The 13,549-nt window shown below is 61.0% G+C and overlaps 1 protein-coding gene across 11 annotated transcripts in view; it reads left to right on the top strand.

The window, feature by feature from the left end:
- Positions 1-11,389, top strand: part of MEF2D (myocyte enhancer factor 2D) — a 59,398-nt gene extending 48,009 nt beyond the window's left edge. For 5 of the 11 annotated variants that reach the window (XM_057409993.1, XM_057409988.1, XM_057409990.1 and 2 more), the window contains 6 exons: positions 135-191; positions 3,797-3,990; positions 4,618-4,638; positions 7,383-7,512; positions 10,118-10,361; positions 11,043-11,389. In XM_057409993.1, coding sequence (XP_057265976.1) covers positions 135-191; positions 3,797-3,990; positions 4,618-4,638; positions 7,383-7,512; positions 10,118-10,361; positions 11,043-11,373 — 977 coding nt within the window. In that variant the 3' untranslated portion in view covers positions 11,374-11,389. The remainder of the gene's footprint in view (positions 1-134; positions 192-3,796; positions 3,991-4,617; positions 4,639-7,382; positions 7,513-10,117; positions 10,362-11,042) is intronic. The other 6 variants (XM_057409998.1, XM_057409996.1, XM_057409997.1 and 3 more) reach the window with 3 other exon arrangements.
- The last annotated feature ends 2,160 nt before the right edge of the window (positions 11,390-13,549 follow it).

The raw sequence follows: 13,549 nt of genomic DNA, 5'->3' as shown, positions 1-13,549 counted from the left end.
CCCAGGATGAGCAGCGCTGCTCCTTTTCCCCTGCGTCCCTCCCTCCCGCTCTCCCTCTTCCTCCCTCCCAAAAGGAGGGATGCTCACCCTGTTCCCGAGCGGATGGTGATCCCATGTTTCCTATTGCTTTGCAGGGGCGATGCTGGGGGGAGACCTGAACAACACGAACGGAGCCTGCCCGAGCCCTGTGGGTAAGTGAAGAGCCCTTGGCTGGGTTTGCTGCTCCTGGCCTCAGTTTCCCCACGTGTAGCGTAGGATTTTGCTTTGCCATTTGGCACCGTTGGTCGATGGAGAAGTGCAAAGGGAAGATTCTGGTGCGTGGACCCCCTTCACGTACCAAAACCATCAGCACCTTCACTGGGGCTGCTGGGTTCAGTAGGGACCCCATAAGCAGGGTGCATGGCCTGGGGCCAGCATTTCCCCTGGCTCTTTGGGATCGCTGCAAACCAAGGGGCTGATGGAGGTGGCCACTGAGGACCGTGATTTGGGCAGCTCTGGGTTTAGCTCCCCGTTCCTGCCCTTGACCTGGGGTGAGTCACTTAACACCCGGTTCCTCCTTGCGCTCGGGCCCTATAAAGGTATTTTACTGCAAGGCAAAAAGCTCATTAAGGTCCTTTCCGCTGCGAGAGCCTCGCTGCTAACAAGGCTCAGACTTTGTGGCTTAGCTCCCCAGCTATAAAGTGCTCTAATAATACCTCCTGCCCCGTGCTCTGCCTCCGCTCCGCCGGCTGCAGGGCGAGCTCTTTGGGGCCGGCGCTTGCGTCGGTGCCTCCCGAGCCCCTGGATCCTGCTGGGAAGCAGCTGTGGGCTGCGGGCCAGGGCTTAGCAGCGTGGCTGCCGGCCATGCCGGTGAGGTGGAGGGGGAAGGCGGCCCTGCACCACTGGCCTGGCTCAGCACCCTCTGCAGGGGGCTCTTTGCAGTGGGGCTCCGGCACAGAGGCGGACGGTGAAGTTCAGCTTTGCCCCCCCCCACCCCAGTTCAAACCACACCGGAGCCCAAGTGCCACCGGTGGTGTGGATGGGGCTGCCCATGCCCTTCCCTGGCACCGCAGCCTGACCTTCACCCTGTGCATGGGTGGCAGCCGCCGTGTGAGCACGGGAGGGCAGCAAACCCTACCGGGGCAATCCATGGGGTTGGCATCTCCCAACGCAGGGCTCTGCTGGGGCCGTTGTGCTGCAGCCCCCAACCACCTTCATGGCCCTTTTCCCCCTCCCCACCCCGTCCCGGAGGCCACCCCAACGTCAGCTGCGGGGAGCAGCCGCGGCAGCGCGGAGCTTGGCAGGGCCCGTGAATGTCAGCATTGACGTCACCGGAGCATTCCCTGCGTTCCTGCTGCTGCTCCAGGAAACAGGAGCGAGGAGCAGGGACAGCCCGGCCGTGGCCAGCCCCGGACCCCCGCTGGCCCCACACCTCCCTGGGGCTCCCTGCGCCGGCTGCGGGCTGAGCGCGTGGCTCCAGCTCTGGCACCGCTTTGGGTACCTGGGACATCTCTTCCTTCTCTTTCTCCTCCTCCTCCTCCTCCTCCTCCTTGCAGTGTGATCACCTGCTGCCTCTGAATCATCAGCCACCGGGTGCCTCTGGCCTCATCCTGCCGTGATGCGATGATGCGCTGCGATGCGGGCTGCGTCCCTGCATCCCGCGCACCCGTGGTGTGCCCCATCCGTCCTCAGTGCCCCCGGCGGTGGGAATCACGCTGCCCACCCTGCCTGCCCCATCGCCAGGGTGCTGTGCCCTGGGTGTCCCCAGCTTGGCGAGGGCACAGGGCTCTAATTCACACCAGGGTGGTGCAAAGGCGGCCCCAAGTGCTCCGACACGCACAGGGACGTGCGTGCCCCTCAAAGGGGCCGTTACTGTGGGGCATCCGTGTCGATGCCATCTTGGGAAGGGGAATGCTGTGGGGTTTCATGTGTCTTTTGGCTTTGCCTCCACTGGCTTCTGCGTGGCCACCGGCACTGCAAGGTGGAGGTCACCCAGAGCATTTGATGCACCTTTGTTGTTCATAGAGATCAAAGCCAGGGGCTTTGCAAGCGAAATGCATCTGGTTCATGGTGCATTGGGGTAGCCGGGACCTGATCTACGGCTGCCCACGGTGATTTGGGATTGGGAGAGCTCCTCCCTGGGGACACATCCCCTCCGTGGCGCTGCCGCCGCCAGCATCCCTCCCGCGCCGCATCTCTGATCCCTGGCAGCACCCATGGCACCAGCCCCGGCTCCGTGGCCTGCTTGAGCCCGGGAGCGCCGTGGTCCTCCCGGGCCGGCTCCGGGAGAGGCGGTGGCTGGGGCTTGGTCCCTGCTGAGCAGGCGCCGGGGCTGCGGCGGCGCTGCCACCAGCCGCCTGCTGAACTGCAGATGCAGCACGATGCTCGATGCGATTAATAATGCAATCAGCGACCTATTTTTCCTGGTCTAACGTGCCATGAATATGAGGACTGAATCCTGGTGATTGCTAAACGCTTTGCTATCTTTGGGGCCTATTCATAAAGCAAGCCCAGCCCTCATCAGAACAGTAATCTGATCCAATTTATTCCTTTCCTGATGTTCATCAAATCTTTTCCTTTTTACATTTTTGTCTTCCTTTCCTTTCTTTTTCTTTCTCCCTCCCTCCCCCCCCCCCCCCCCCCCCCCCCCCCCCCCGCTTCCCCATCCCTCTTTGCACATAAAATCCTTAAGTGGGGCAGCAGGAGGAGGAGGAGGAGGAGGGAACCTCAGCTCTTCAAAGGGGCAGTGGGAGCAGTGAACTGAGTCCTCGCTCTGCCACAGCCCCCCTTTTTTTGCTGCTCTGGTGCCATAAAGAGACCTTAAAAGTGAACGGAGCAGGAATTATCCCCCTTTGCTAGGGCCCCGGTACCCTGCCCGAGCAGTGTAAAGAGCCCTTGCTGCAAATCAGGCCTCTCTCATTTGTTGGTTGGTATTGCAGTGCCAGCAGTGGGTTCCTGCAGGTCGAGGAGCTGCCCCTTGCAGGCAGCTTGGGGCAGGTTGGTTTGCTCGTGCTGCGGAGGATGCTCCCGCTGCAGGCATCTGAGTGCTGGGGAGGCTGCAGGTACCTGCCCTGGGCCTGTGGTTGAGCCTGCTTGGTGTGCAGGAGGGTTCTGGGGAGCCTGGGGGCACACGGGGCTGCTGCAGCTCATAGCCCCAGTGCAGGGCTGCTGCAGCTCATAACCCCAGTGTGGGGCTGCTGCAGCTCATAACCCCATTGCAGCACTGCTGCAGCTCATAGCCCCAGTGTGGGGCTGCTGCAGCTCATAGCCCCATTGCAGCACTGCTGCAGCTCATAGCCCCAGTGCAGGGCTGCTGCAGCTCATAACCCCAGTGTGGGGCTGCTGCAGCTCATAGCCCCAGTGCAGCACTGCTGCAGCTCATAACCCCAATGTGGGGCTGCTGCAGCTCATAGCCCCACTGCAGTGCTGCTGCAGCTCACAGCCCCAGTGTGGGGCTGCTGCAGCTCATAGCCCCACTGCAGGGCTGCTGCAGCTCATAGCCCCACTGCAGGGCTGCTGCAGCTCATAGCCCCACTGCAGCACTGCTGTAGCTCATAGCCCCAGTGCCACGCTGCTGCAGCTCATAGCCCCGTTGCAGCACTGCTGCAGCTCATAGCCCCATCGCAGCACTGCTGCAGCTCATAGCCCCAGTGTGGGGCTGCTGCAGCTCATAGCCCCATCGCAGCACTGCTGCAGCTCATAGCCCCGTTGCAGCGCTGCTGCAGCTCATAGCCCCAGTGCCGCGCTGCTCACGGGGCATCCATTTCCCAGCGCCCTGCATTCACCTCCATCCTCTCTGGCGCCCATTCTCCCGCAGGGAACGGCTACGTGAGCGCCAGAGCCTCCCCGGGGCTCCTTCCCGTGTCCAACGGCAGCAGCTTGGGCAAGATCATCCCAGCCAAGTCGCCGCCGCCGCCGCCGGCGCACGGCACCCAGCTCGCCAGCAACAGCCGCAAGCCGGATCTGCGCGTGATCACCTCGCAGAGCGGCAAGGGCTTGATGCATCACTTGGTGAGTGCCCAGGCAGAGCCCGGCCACCGCGGTGGCAGCGTGTCCCGTGCCAGCAGGCACCCTGCAGGGGGGGCTTTGCGACGGAGCCGGTGCAGCGCGGGCGCCTCTTCCCTGCCGTCGCACTGGGAGCGGGATGGGGCTTGGGTTCCCGTTTATGGAACCAGGGAATCAATCTTTAAGCTCATCCAGTCCGACCCGTTCCCCGAGACCAGCACTAACCCATGGCACTGAGGGCCCTGTGACGTGACCGCCTGCAGGGACGTTGTGGCCTCACCAGTACAGGGGCACAACCACTGCCCCGGCCCCGCAGCCACACTGGTGCTGATCCAGACCAGGATGCTGGTGGCCTCTTGGCTGCCCGGGCACAAGCTGCTCACGTTCAGCTCCCATCCATCAGCATCCCCAGCTCCGTGAGCGGTTTCCAGATGCTCTTCCCCAAGCCTGGAGCATTGCAGGGGGTTGTTGTGGCCCAAAGGCTCCAGAACAGGATGCCAACAGCCCTGTGCTGGCCACCAGTATGACCAGTACGTGCCCTGTGGTCGGCGAGGGCGCGGTGCTGGTGAGCGTGGTGGTGCTGGTTGGTGTTAATGGTACCTCTTGGTTTTCTCCCTGTTCTCCGGCGCGCAGACTGAGGACCACTTGGCTCTGGTGAGTTCCCTGTTGAGATGAGCATCGTGGCTGGGGTAGGGGGGGACGGGTTGGGATGGGACATGGGCTGCTTGTCCCTTTGGTCCCCACACCCTGCCCTGGCATGGGGCCATCACAGGGGGTGGACGCTGTTCCCTTTGCCCTCCGGGAATACCCGGCCCATTGCCACCACATGAGAGATAGGGAGGAAATCAGGCTCTTCCCATACGAAGGATATTATGTAAAGCCACTGGCTGCCTCCTGCCTCCCCCCAAACCTCCTTTGTGCAGGGGGGGCAGCGTTCCATGTTCTTTTTAATGGCTTTGGGGGGTTTTTCTGCCCTCCCGTGCCAGCAAAGTGAATGCCACCTTGTTTGTGGCAATGATTCACTCTGCTCTGTTGCTATTCTGGTGCAAGGCAGATGGGCGCCAGGTCAGCGCAGCGAGGGAAGGGCGAGCGCTGCTCTCGGATGCAGCTCGAGCAGCCAGGGAAACGCTCTCCAGCAGCCCAGGAGCAAGCCAATGCCTCTGGCAGCCTGCGAGGAGCCACTTGGCCAAGGGGGAAGCTTTGGCAGCCTTGAGTTGTGCTGTTTTCCGTGCCTCAAACCCCCTCCCAAGCCGCTTCGTGCCTCAGTTTCCCCATGCGCAGAGTGGAAGCAGGCAGCTCCCGCCTCCCCATCTGCTCCCATGTCACCAGTCCCGCTGCCAGAGGGCATTGCCTGTCTCCGAGCAGGAGGAGCAGCTTGCTCCAGGCAAGGAATGAGCCCGCTTGGCATGAGCAGCCTTCATTGTTAGGCTGAGCTCACCGGCTTGGGTGCTGCCTGGAGGGGAAGCGCAAGGAGGTGGCAATGGGGGGATGAAACCCGGGCAGGGGGGACAGGGACCTCGGCACAGCTGGATTGGGAAGGGGAGAACCCAGCATTGTCCTTGTGGATTCGCCCCTCGTGGTGCAGATCCCCCCCCTCGCCTTGCTCCGTTAACCTTCTCCCTGGATTTGCTCCTTCCACATTGCTCAACCTACACACCACATCTCTCCACATGGCAGCTCCCACCTCTTCACACACACAGGGATGAGTCAGCTGCCCCTCGCGCTGCCCTTAACCCTTTGCCCTGCCTGCTTTTGGGGTGCGGTTTTAGGCTCTGAGCCCTTTAAGGGTGTCCGGATGTGTCCCCCCTATGCCCCTCATCCAAGGGCTGGAGCAGGATCCCATCAGCAAGCCCATGGTGATGCATGGGCTCACCTCCTGCGTGGCACTTTGCAACCAGGACCATTTTGCAAGGGGCACAGTGTGGGGCTGGGGCAGTGTGCACACCCTCAGCATCCTTCCTGCATGAATCAGGATGCGGATCCGGGTCTGGCATCCCCGCACTCATGGTGTAAATATAGGGGGGGGTGGTTGCTGCCCCGTTCCCAGCGCTGATACCCCCCTGCTCAACAGCATCCCCTCATCCCAACCCTCGGTTGTGGTCAGACTCATCCCCATGCCCGTGCTCTCCCAGGAAAAGCAGCTACCGGGGGGCAAAGGGGCTGTGGGGCCGCATCCTGCTGGTCTAGCTCAGGCTCTGGCGCAGGCAGGAGCGGGATGGGGCTGAATTCTGCCCCCCATGAAGGCATTTCCCTGCAGCCTCCTTAACCCGCAGGCTGCGGCCATGGCCCAGGGTGGTTGCCAGCGGGATAGGGGCCAGGATAAACCTGCTCCTGCAGCCCCAGGGCTTGAGCAATTAGAGCGCCGGTAATCGCCTTCAATGGGTGCTGGGGAGGCAGCGTGTGGGTGCAGGGGGCTCTCACCTCCGGAGGTGGCCAGGGCAGGGGTTTTAGCCTCCAGCCTTATCCCAGGCGGCTCCTGCGTGGCCATGAACCCACAGCCAGCCCCACAAGGCTCTGGGGATGCAGGCAGCCTAGTGCCAGGCACTGATTTAAGCTGGGCGCTGCCCTGGGCTTCACGAGGTGACGGGTGCCGGGGTGCTTCAGCTTAGAGGCAAGCCTCTTGAGGCCGATTTAAATCAGCTCAGCAGAGACAGCGCAGCTTATCTGCCTTGTAAACAGGGCTGGATGTGCCCACGTCACTGCCTGGAAAGCCATGGGGCTGGGGGGAGGCTGCCGTGCACAGCTCCAAGGGCAGGAGTTTTCCATAGCGGACCTGCTAATGCCCGAGTCCCCCAAACCTCAGGAGGGCTCTGAGCGGGCAGGGGGCTGAGCACTGGGCTTGCTGAAGGGTACCCGGGGGCCACGGGATGGGCTGGGTTGAAGGGATCTTAAAGCTCCTCCAGTCCCAGCCCCTAGGGGCTCCTTCCCCTAGAGCAGGATGCTCCAAACCCCATCCGACCTGGCCTTGAGCACTGCCAGGGATGGGGCAGCCCTGTGCCAGCGCCGCAGCACCCTCACAGGGAAGAGCTTGTGCCTTGTCTCCAACCTGAACTTCCACCCTTTTTTACCCCAGGGCGGATGCAAACCAAGGCATCCCCTCCGTGCATGCAGGGGCATCGCGGGTCCCTGGGGTGAAGCCCAGCCCTGGGTACCAAGGTGACCTAAGGCCCATGCCAAGTGACCTGCAGATGAACATCACAGGGGCCCCCAATGTGATGGGGTGGTTTGCACCTTGCTGCAGTGAGGAGTGGCCCTGCTCAGTCCCACAGCCTCGGATGCTTCACAGCCTGGTGCATGCCTGGAGAGGAGTGGGGGGATGCAGCTGCAGACTGAGGTCTGGGGGGGATAACAAGTGCAATGCACCGGGCTCCTGACCCCTTCTCCCTTTGCTTCCCCAGCAGAACACGCAGCGGTTGGGTGGCTCCCAGGCAGCTCACTCCTTAACCACACCGGTTGTTTCCGTGGCCACCCCGAGCCTGCTGACGCAGGGGCTGCCTTTCTCTGCCATGCCCACAGCCTACAACACAGGTAAGAGCCCGCAGCCCTTTCGTGATGGGCAAGGGGTAGGTGCTGCTGCAAGCACGCGCCCGGCCCTCCCTCCTCACCTCCATCATCCCTCCTGGGGCTCACTGCCAAGGGTTTCACCGCATCGAAATCAAGGGGAGAACCAGTATCGAGCCCCCTAAGAGCTCCCTGTCCCATGCTCAAGGGCTGTGAGGGCAGGAGTCGGTCACGCTGCAGCCCATTGCGCTGTGCTGGCAGCGTGAAGGTGCTTTTAAGTGGGTGCTAATTACAGCTCCACCCATCTGCATGCTCTTGAGAGCTGGGGGTGATGTTGTAATAGGGGCTTAATGGAAATGAGCGTCGGGGCCCCTAAAACTTTGGGAGGAATGCAACCCAGCCTGCTTGTGGGCCATGGGAATGGAGGGGGATCATCTGCAACCCATCCACCAGGACCTTAAGGACTCGCTGCATGTCCTCCATAGCTCACTGGGGCTCAGAGCAGCCACGATGTCAAAAGCTGCTTGTCTGGAAGAGCCCGAAATAGGCACGTTGGGAACTCCCTCTCCTAATGAGTAGGTGTAGCCCACAGGATGCGTGCCGAGGAGGCTCCTCTCCCCCCCTGCACCCCATGCAAGGCAGCCCCAGCCCTGGCTCCACCAGCCCAAGGGCCCAAAATAGGCTGTAATTGTGCCCCGCGCTGCTCCCGCTCCGCGTGGGGACAGGAGCTGGCTTCCAGCTCCCCGGGCTGGTTTTCCTCCTGCAGTGACCGCAGGCACGGAAGCGATCCCACGCGGGCTCCCTCCGTGCCGGTGGCTGGGATGTTATCGGGGTTGTCATCGCCTGCACGAAAACCCTGCTGGAGGCTGCAGGTGCCCTGAGCAAGCTCCAAGCCTGGGCCGCTGGGGCTTGTTCTTTCCGGGGTTATCCTATTCATTGGGTGGGAGCTGTGTGGTTATGTTGAGCTTCTCGCTGGCCAGGCTTGCCCTTCCCCATGGCTGCTCTGCAGCCTGGTTGGGTCAAACCCAACTGTTCTCAGCTCTGAGATGGGAAACGTGACAAAAGAGGTATGGGATCGTGTTCCCTGTGAGGGTGCTGAGGTGCCCAGGGGAGCTGTGGCTGCCCCATCCCTAACAGTGTTCAAGGTCGGATGGGGCTTGGAGCAAGTGGAAGGTGTCCTTGCCCGTGGAGCTTTAAGGTCCCTTCCAACCCAACCCAGTCTATGGGGTGGCTCCAGCTCTTGCCATTGCCCTTGGTGGAGGCTGCCATAACCAGTGGGTGTCAGGAGCTCCTCAACCAGAAGAGCTGGTGCTGGGGGGGTGAAAGGGCTGCGCAGGGCGAAGAGCCAGGCCCTGGGCCTCTCTCAGGGTGTGCTCGGCTCAGCCCGCGGCATTGGCAGCGGTTCAGCACCTTTGCAGCCACCTCTTTGTGCTCGGCTGCTGCTGGCGAGCGGGGCCCCGCTGGGGTGGGGACGCCCAAACCCAGAGCGAGAAAGCAGGAGGAGGCACTAGGGGGGGCACAGCAGGGAATGGTTTGGGTTGGAAGGGGCCTTAAAGCTGCTCCAGCTCCAACCCCTGCCGCGGGCAGGGACACCTTGCACCGGAGCAGGATGCTCCATGTTCGGGAAGAGCATCACCCCCATCCTTCATCCCCGCCCCACGCCATGCAAAGGTGGGGGGGGAATGGACCAGAGGGAGGTGGGAGCCGGCGGTGGGCGGAGAGCGCCCTCTGCTGCCCGCGGGGGCGTGGGGCAGGGGGGCTGTTGGCCTGCCCCCTATCCCTGAGCCTGCCCCATGTCCTGATCATGGAAGAAGGATGGATGTAAGGGTGAAATCCTTCCCTGTGAGGGTGCTGAGGCACAGGGTGCCCAGAGAAGCTGTGGCTGCCCCATCCCTGGCAGTGCTCAAGGCCAGGTTGGACACAGGGGCTTGGAGCAAGCTGCTCCAGTGGAAGGGGTCCCTGCCCGTGGCAGGGGTTGGAGCTGGGTGAGCTTTAAGGTCCCTTCAACCCAACCCGTTCCATGACTCTATCATCAGGCTGGCAGAAGATGCCTCATTAGCTGCCAGCTCTAATGACAGCGGGTCAGGGTTGTGGTGGGATGGAGCAGCTTTGGGGTAGCCGAGCCCCCAGCTCCTGGCACACAGGGTTGGGAGGGACAAGGGGGCTTGGGGCTGCTGCATCCCTGCAACCCAAGTGGTGATGAGCAGCGAACCATGGTGGGATGCTCTTGGGAGTGATGGCGAATGGCTGTGAAAGAAGAAGGAGATGGGGAGAGGCTGGATGAAGCCTGTGGTGAGGTTTGTGGCTGGGAACCACCCTGGGATGTAAAAGACCAAAGGGCAGGGAGTAGCAATGAGTATGGCCAGGTTGGATGAGGCTTGGAGCAGTGTGCTCCAGTGGAAGGGGTCCCTGCCCGTGGCAGGGGTTGGAGCTGGGTGATCTTAGGGCCCCTTCCAACCCAACCCAGTTTGGGATGTCCAGTGCCCAGCCTCCCTGTGTGACTCCCTGCAGTAGCTGAGCCTCTCTAAGTCGTGGCTGGTGTGTGCCTCTGGTCTCCATCTCCTCGCAGTGCTCAGGGCTCTGCTGGAGGAGCTTTGACATTGAAGTGACCGAAGGGCTCCTTCCTTTCCAGATTACCAGCTGCCGAGCGCTGAGTTGTCTTCGCTGCCAGCATTCAGCTCACCCGGGGGGCTGTCCCTTGGCAACATCTCTGCCTGGCAGCAGCAGCAGCAGCAGCAGCAACAACAGCAGCAACAACAGCAGCAACAGCAGCAGCAGCAGCAGCAGCAACAGCAGCAGCAACAGCAGCCGCAGCAGCAACAGCCACAGCAGCAGCCGCAGCAGCATCTGGTTCCTGTATCACTAGGGAATTTAATGTAAGTGAAAGGCTGACAAGAAACCTGGAGAGGGGCTTTGGGCAAAGGGATGCAGGGGCAGGACAGAGGGAATGGCTTTAACCTGCCAGAGGGGAGATGGAGGTGGGATCTTAGGCAGAATCTTCCCTGTGAGGGTGCTGAGGCACTGGCACAGAGAAGCTGTGGCTGCCCCGTCCCTGGCAGTGCTCAAGGCCAGGTTGGACACAGGGGCTTGGAGCATCCTGCTCCAGCGGAAGGGGTCCCTGCCTGTGGAGCTGGATGAGCTTTAAGGCCCCTTCAACCCAACCCATCCTTTGGCTCAATGATTCTGATAATGGGTACCAGTGGTCACTCAATTGATGCTGCCTGTTAGAGTTGTGCAGGGTCTGATCCTGGCGCGGCAGTGACTGTTTCATGGTGAGCTCATGGATTGTGATTCCTGGGGTCATCATAACCCCTAGTTCTCACCACGAGTCCAAATCTAGCGTGGAATCAGATTCATAATCTCAGCCAGGTTGGCCGTTCTGGATTCCTTCGGGTGCGGGTTATGAGTTCTGTGCTCCGGCACCTAAAAGGCCACGGCAGAGATAATAACGAGCAACTTCCCATTATCTCCTCCTCCCTTTCTCCCCCCTTTCCTCCCTTCCCACTCCCCTCCTCCTCCTTTCCCAACCTCTCCCCCGCTGCCTCCCGGCCGCCCAGACAAGGGAGTCACTTATCCCACACCACCACTTTGACTGTCAACACCAACCCCAACATCAGCATCAAGTCGGAGCCCGTCTCGCCCAACCGGGAGAGGAACACTGCCACCCCGCTCAGCACCTTCCCCCACCAGCCCCGGCACGAGCCCACCGGCCGCTCGCCCGTCGACAGCCTCAGCAGCAACACCAGCTCCTACGAAGGCAGCAGCGAGCGGGATGATCCCGCCCGCCCCGATTTCGGCTCCTCCCTGGGCCTCCTGCGAGCCAGCAGCGAGCCCGAGGGCGAGAGCCCCTCCGTGAAGCGCATGCGGTTGGATACCTGGGTCACATAACGGGCTCCTCGCCATCCCTTGGCGCCGCGGGGCAAGGGCGGGAGGGGTGGGAGGGATGGGGCGAGACGGGTCCCGGGGATGGGATGGGATGGGATGGGATGGGGTGGGAGGGGAATGATCATAAACTGCCTGAAAAATAGCTTTAGGATTCTGTAGGCATTCATCCTAGCGCAGCAGGCGGCGCGCGCAGTGCATAGCGGCGCTCCTCGGCTTGGGAATAGCCAGCGGGTGCTTTGGGAAGGGAGGGATGCCAGTCAAACGGCTGAGTCCTGCCCAAAACCAGCTGGGGATGCTCATCCCCGTAGTGGCGGTGGGGGCCCGTTGAGTGCAAGATGGGGGGATGTTGGTCCCCCTCGGGAGGTGGGACCGGATCCCTAGGGAAGAGCGCCTGCAACAAGGATGGGCTCGGAGGGGAGATGGGGCACAGAGGCTACCCCAAAGCGCAGTGCTGGGGCTCTCCCAGGCCCAGTGTGCAGGGGAGGGCGGCTCGGACGTGATCCAGCTCTCAGGAAGGTTGAAGGGTTTTGGCAGGCACTGATTTTCCTAAATCAAAAGGGATAAGAAGGAGGAAGAGGCAGATTTGGGAGGCTTAAACCTGTTTGCATGAGGTCGATGCAGGCAGCACCCAAGGGAACTCCACTATTCCGGGCCACAACCGTGTTCAGACTCCGGTCATCCTTTCCCAAAGGCTGGCCTCTGCCTGGGTGCAGTGTGTTTGGAGAGGAAGGATTCCTTAGACACTTCCATCCCACTGGACAGGGCTTGGAGCAACCATGCTCTAGTGGAAGGTATCCCTGCCCATGGCAGGGGTGGGAGCTGGATGAGCTTTAAGGTCCCTTCCAACCCATCCCATTCCGGGATTCTGTGATTCTTAATGCTGCTTTTACAGAAAACCACAGGTTTTACCAAACAGGATTGGTAAATGCATTGTAAAAATGCATTCCCCATTCCCATCCCACACGGGACAAAGCTTTAAATTGGAAAAACAGGAATACGTGATTCTCATTGAAAGATGCAGCTGACCTCGTTATCCTTTGGGGTTTGGCCTGAAGGCTTCTAGGCCTCGAAAGACAAAGGTGAACTGGGTGGAAAGGAAAGTCTCAATGGAGTGATTTAGTGGAGGGAAAAAGGAGGAAAACTCAAGGAATTTCCTCATGTTGCTCAGCTCTCTCTGAGCCCAAGATGCAGCCTCCAGCTTAGGGATTGAGGGTTTGGAGACGGGCTTTCTCCCTGCAGGCGCTCTCCTCCAGGATGCTGGTCCCCATCCCCGTCCCCGTCCTTGTCACCGCACCGGCGCCACCGGCACCAAACCTGCCCAGATGCCACCTTTGCCAAACAGCTCCTTTGGATGGGCTCTGGGAGCCAGGAGCGGTGCTGGGCTTCCCCCCCAGGCAGTGCAAGGAGAGAGGAGCAAAAAGTCACGGTGGGATTCATCCCCCTCCCCGAGCCTCCGTTGGCCAGCTCTGTGCGTTGATTCGTGGTGCTGATGGCAAACCAGAAGCAGATTTATGGAGATTTATCCACTTTTCCCAACCAAGCGTTTTTCCCAATGTTTCTAATGGGAAAAACACCCAAAACGTTGCTTATTATGAACAGGGATCACTTAAAAAGTGAGTGGTTGGAGGAAATCCTCCCAACACTGGGTGAAAATCAAGAGCCGAAGAGGGCGCATCCCTTCAGAGCCAACACCTACCCTGACTTTTCCCTCTCTCCCTGATGATGGAATTGGTTCGGGCTGAGACTCAGCACTGGCATCAGGGAAGCCTGTGCTCAGCCCATGACCGGTGCCAGCTCGCACCAAACCTTGCCCAGGTACCAAAGCTTGGGCTGAGCATCCTGCCCTGAAATCCCTGCCCGGGGGGAGTCTCCAAGCCAAATTTCCCTATGGAAACCTTGGAAATAGCCAGTCGCTGCCACAGAGTTTGTCCAATTGATGATTTTCTTCCTTTTGAACGGTAAATGTTTAATTCCCTCTCCCATTCCCATGCTCCGTCGAGCCTCGGGACGGCTCTGGGCAGGTTCGATGTGGTCAAACCCCCTCCCGCATCCCTCCCTCCCCAAGCTGCATCCCGGGGAGATGCTCAGCTCTCACCTCCAAGACGCCAGCTCGGCACCGGCGGCAGAAGCAGATCTCCCTCCCTCCAGCTCCGGTTTTCCATCCGGGAAGCGGGAGAGA

The sequence above is a fragment of the Pezoporus wallicus genome, unplaced genomic scaffold, assembly GCF_028554395.1.
Source record: "Pezoporus wallicus isolate ANWC-B61680 ecotype Strahan unplaced genomic scaffold, APGP_CSIRO_Pwel_v1 contig_12477, whole genome shotgun sequence".
NCBI lineage: Eukaryota > Metazoa > Chordata > Aves > Psittaciformes > Psittacidae > Pezoporus > Pezoporus wallicus.
This window is presented reverse-complemented; position numbering and strand designations above follow the sequence as displayed.